Below are 4,717 nucleotides of genomic sequence, written 5' to 3' on the forward strand. Positions count from 1 at the left end.
ACCCGAAAAAAGATGTTTTTCCTGTTCATCTCAGGCTTTTCTCTTCTTTACTTTTTCCTTTTCTTTCTTCAAACTTTCTTAATAGATCTTCATCAGAATATCTGGGGTTATTATCAGCTTTTCTGTCATCTTTCTGAATTGAACGTCAAGTGTCTGACCACATTATTACCTAATGAAACCTTACTCACATCTTAATTAGGCACCTCTGGTTTTGTTTGGGATATGACTGTTCCTTCAAATAAAAAAAATGGTACCCGTTTCACGAAATTAGATATGCCTGAATTTGGAATTTGGAGTTTGGACCTACTGATTTGATTTTCCCTTTTAATTTTTCTATGTTATTCTATTTTTGAGGAATATCCTGAAACAGTATTGGTCTCTCTCTTTCTCTCTTTCCAAGTGCCATAGAGAATCTCTCGCTGCTCCTCCGACTGGTCTTCAATGTAATCTCACGTGCAGCATGCTGTAGCTTTTGTGTTTTTTTTTAGGATTAAGCATCTTTAAAAGTCGATCAACTTTCTTTCATGGAGGGATGATAAAAGGGGGGGTCTTGTTTGGTCTTTTGGATGTGTACCGACTTGGGTTTATTCCAATTTCCTTTTACTTTGATTTGGGTTTCTTTGTAGGAAACAGTTCTCTCTTAACTCTTAGCTTCCAGTTCGATCTCTTCTACTGAATCCCTTTTACTCTAGTGGGTCAGGCAAACACTAAACCTCTCCACACGCTTTTATGTAATTTATCTCTACATCTTTGTCTTTCCCTTTAGAAAAAGAGAGAATAGACAACACAAACGTGTGTGTCTCCTCGTGTGAGAAACAAGGACAACTGCAAAAGAGAGAGTAAGAAGGATCTGAATTATTCTGATAAACATGGCACTAGAGGCAGTAGTTTACCCTCAAGACCCTTTTACTTATTCTTGCGAGGACTTCTACCCTGTGGGAGGAGGGGCTTGGGGCTATGACTTCTGCTTCCAAAAAGAAGGTAAAGCTCTACTTGGAAAATTTGACAACAACATAGAACAAGGGAAACATCATCTCCATGCAAATTGGGACTCCTCATCTACTTCAGTCATGCAACATGCAAACGAATGGGATCCTTATTCTTCACCTGAAGCTAATCGCACTGTTGATCACTCTCTCCCTGCAAATGGATTCCCTCCATTAATGAAACCTCCAGGTGTAGCTGCAACAGCAGCAGCAACAACGACGACGACGACGACGAACAGTAGACGAAAACGTCGACGAACCAGGAGCAGCAAGAATAAAGAAGAGCTAGAGAACCAGAGAATAACGCATATTACTGTTGAACGCAATCGCCGGAAACAAATGAATGAGTACCTCGCTGTGCTCAGATCCTTGATGCCACCTTCTTATGTTCAAAGGGTCCTTTTCTATCTCTCTTAGGACTAATAAAGTAATAATTGACCTTTAGAACAAGTTTACTGGCCTCGATAATTAAGTTTTTCTACAACCCTAATTCACCCCTTTGTCTATTATAACTTTCTATTTTTTTTATTTTCAAATGGTTGAAGAATCGTTAAAGGCATTGGCCTGAAAAAGTTCAGAGATTCCTCACTTTCATGAAAACTATTTTAGACTTACACGGTCAGCTATCTACGTAACTTTTTCTTTACATGTTAAAATTCTTTATCTGACAAATGAATTGTACTATATGCATAAACCTTTTCAGGGTGATCAAGCATCGATAATTGGCGGAGCGATTAATTTTGTTAAGGAATTAGAGCAGCTCTTGCAGTCCTTGGACGCTCATAAGAGGACTACTCAACAACCAGAACATAATGGCTACTCCTCACCGTTTGCTGAGTTTTTCACCTTTCCACAATTCTCAACTCGTGCAACTCAGTGCAACAATTCACAGTTCATGGCAACTGAGCCCATGGCCGCCTCCAATAGCGTGGCGGACATAGAAGTGACTATGGTGGAGACTCATGCCAACCTCAAGATACTCACAAAGAAACAACCCAGACAGCTTTTGAAACTGGTTGCTCGATTGCAAAGCCTAAGGCTCACCATTCTCCACCTCAATGTCACAGGTGTCGATGGAATGGCTTTGTATTCAATTAGTGTCAAGGTTAGAAAAAAATGAGCCAATTATTGTAACAATTCTTTCTCTAATTTCAATACCCTTTTCATCTTTCAATCGAAATATCATTTGAAATTAATGGTTGCCTGTTTTGGTTGTAAATTTTGACAGGTTGAGGAAGGATGCCATCTGAGCACTGTGGATGAAATTGCAACCGCTGTTAATCAAATGCTGCACAGAATCCAAGAAGAAGCTGCTTTTTAGCTAAGACATGAAAAGCCCTGATTAAGTTTTTTGTCCTGATATCTAATTTCTTCCAAGTTCCAACTCTTTTTTCCTTTCATGTAATTTGGAGATATATAATGTAGTGTTTTCAATGTTTTACTAATGTTGAGCATGGTAATTTTCCTTGCCTGGCAATGGAGACATGGACAAATCAGAAAAAAGAAATTGCCATAAAACTATATATTTTCCCCACAGCTAAAGTGCAGAAAATAGACAGAATCCTGTGACAATTTTGTCTTTCTTAAATTGTTATGATCAAATAAGACACTTAAAGACAGGGATGCCCAAATCTTCTGATCGACTTCTTTTGACAAGAAAACTTATTTTGTAGTTCAAGTACCATATGAAGAGTGGTTATCCTTCTTTGGACAAATTGCTCTACGCCTTTAAATTGTCTGAGATATGGGTGTGCTTTCTCTGTCTCGTAAAGGCAAATTTTTACTTCTTTTACAGCTATGTAAGTTGATCTTTTCTAATTGATATAGCTAAACTGGAAGAAGAAAGACTTGAAAACTTTGAATATCATTTTTAGAAGGTAAAGCCTTCTTCAAATTATTGTCTGTGTATGCTATAATCAATTTATGTTTGTATGTGTATATATTTGGTACTGCTCCTTCAGTATTCCAGGGTGATCACTGTTAACATTGCCCTGCTCCTTCCAGGAAAGAACAGATGGAATAAATGCTTTCTCTTTCCAACAATATCTTGTTGTTTCCATTGAAGCAAATTGCAATTCCAATTTTACATATATGAGACCCTCACCCTGCCCTTCAATACACTTTCTGAATTTAAACTAGCTTTGCAAACTTTTAATTGTTTGTGGGTGCCACACATTCTTTGTCAGACATGGAACCCCAGATTTGATGGTCTTACTGTTTTGAATCTTTAGAGTTTTTGATGATTATCTTCCCCCATCATGTTCTAGCATATTGATTATAAAATTGTTGCTTCTAATCCCTTTTTCTTTGCCATTGTAAATTTGTAATTGCATATTGTAAAAAATTATGCATTGTTGGTGGAGTGGGAAATAAGTAAAGGGATTGCTGTTGCTGTCCATATATACAATGCTGCAAATGGTGCCTTTTTAAAAGTATAATAATGGAATTCTTCTGTTTTTCTGATAATAACACTCAAAAATGATTTTAATCCTTGTAAATAATGATCTTGAAAACCGTGCTTAAAGTATCATACAATCATCAGTAGGGATGGCATCGGATCGGGTTTTGCTCACCCCGAACCCGATCCGATTTTATGCTATATCAAACCCAACCTCGATCTGACTCGAATTTTTTTAATACCCGAATCCGATCCGACCCGACAATATATAATCGTACCCGACCCGATCCGAAATTAATAAAATATTATTTTTTAAATATAAATATTTAAAAATATTATTATATAAATATATATATAAATAATTAATTAATTAATTAAAAAATAATTTTTTAATAATGTCGGGTTGGGTAGTATCGGGTTTTAGGCATACCCGAACCCGACCCGACCCCGACTTGAAACCCGAAATTAAAAAAAAAAAAACTCCGACCTTATAAGGTCGGGTCGGACCAAAATCCGTCAGGGACGGGCTTGATTGCCGTCCCTAATCAACAGAATGTAGAAAATGGTCTCTAAAACTTGCATGATGAAAAAAAAGTGATATTCATAAATTAAAAAAAAAAAATAACAGTCCTACTATAATGATCCATTAGATTTTTGTTGTCACTTTAAGGAAAAAGGAAAACTAGCAGAAACAGTTAGGGAAGGAGAAAGAAGGGGCTTAGATATAGGTAGCCATGAACAACTACTTTAGAATGAGCCAAGTTTAATTATAACTATCATTTTATTGATGATAAATTTTCAGATTTGAAATATGGTTTGGCCCTTTTTTTTTTATAGATCTTTAACTTTTATGTGTTAAAAGTGATGATAAGAGCTCTACAATCACAGTAATTGGAAGACATTTCAAGAACTTTCCCCCAGTTAACCATGCCAAATAAAGATGGTAACCAGCAATTCCCCATTTTTTTTCTTTCAACTGAAAAAATATTAACTGGAAAAGACAGTCCATGTCCTTCTAATGGCAATATTTATGGACTTTGTTATTCATTGATATTAATATATTGAAGGGTCCTTTCCAATTCCTTTAGTTGAAATTAAGAAGTAGACAAAGGCAGGCAGATTCATGGACAAAGGGTATGTCAAATTTTGGAATGACAGGAGATTCTTTCATCTGTACAAAAGAGAGTTTCAGGTAGGATCGAAGAAGTTTCTTGAAAGAAATGATTATTAAATCGAAATAACCGCATAAATCTTTTCATTTCTATACTAAAATTCTAGCAGCTAGCATGATCATTAACATCAACCTATTTATTTGACCTAAAGATGGCAATTA

The 4,717-nt window shown here is 36.0% G+C and overlaps 1 protein-coding gene across 1 annotated transcript; it reads left to right on the plus strand.

Annotated features, from left to right (window-relative positions):
• Positions 1-2,439, plus strand: LOC111314931 (transcription factor bHLH94-like). The gene is made up of 3 exons (XM_022916551.2): positions 1-1,382; positions 1,690-2,091; positions 2,215-2,439. Exons 1-3 carry the CDS (start codon positions 870-872, stop codon positions 2,305-2,307), a joined length of 1,008 nt encoding a protein of 335 aa, XP_022772286.2. The 5' UTR covers positions 1-869; the 3' UTR covers positions 2,308-2,439.
• The last annotated feature ends 2,278 nt before the right edge of the window (positions 2,440-4,717 follow it).

This window comes from Durio zibethinus, chromosome 20 (assembly GCF_047325235.1).
Source record: "Durio zibethinus cultivar Kanyao isolate XHJ-2024 chromosome 20, ASM4732523v1, whole genome shotgun sequence".
Lineage (NCBI taxonomy): Eukaryota > Viridiplantae > Streptophyta > Magnoliopsida > Malvales > Malvaceae > Durio > Durio zibethinus.

What these genes read in the sequence shown, in the direction of transcription:
- LOC111314931 (XM_022916551.2), top strand. Translation starts at nt 870, where the DNA reads ATGGCACTAGAGGCAGTAGTTTACCCTCAAGACCCTTTTACTTATTCT. An exon ending in CACCTTCTTATGTTCAAAGG is followed by an intron (nt 1,383 to 1,689) that starts GTCCTTTTCTAT and finishes AAACCTTTTCAG; the next exon opens with GGTGATCAAGCATCGATAAT. An exon ending in TGTATTCAATTAGTGTCAAG is followed by an intron (nt 2,092 to 2,214) that starts GTTAGAAAAAAA and finishes AAATTTTGACAG; the next exon opens with GTTGAGGAAGGATGCCATCT.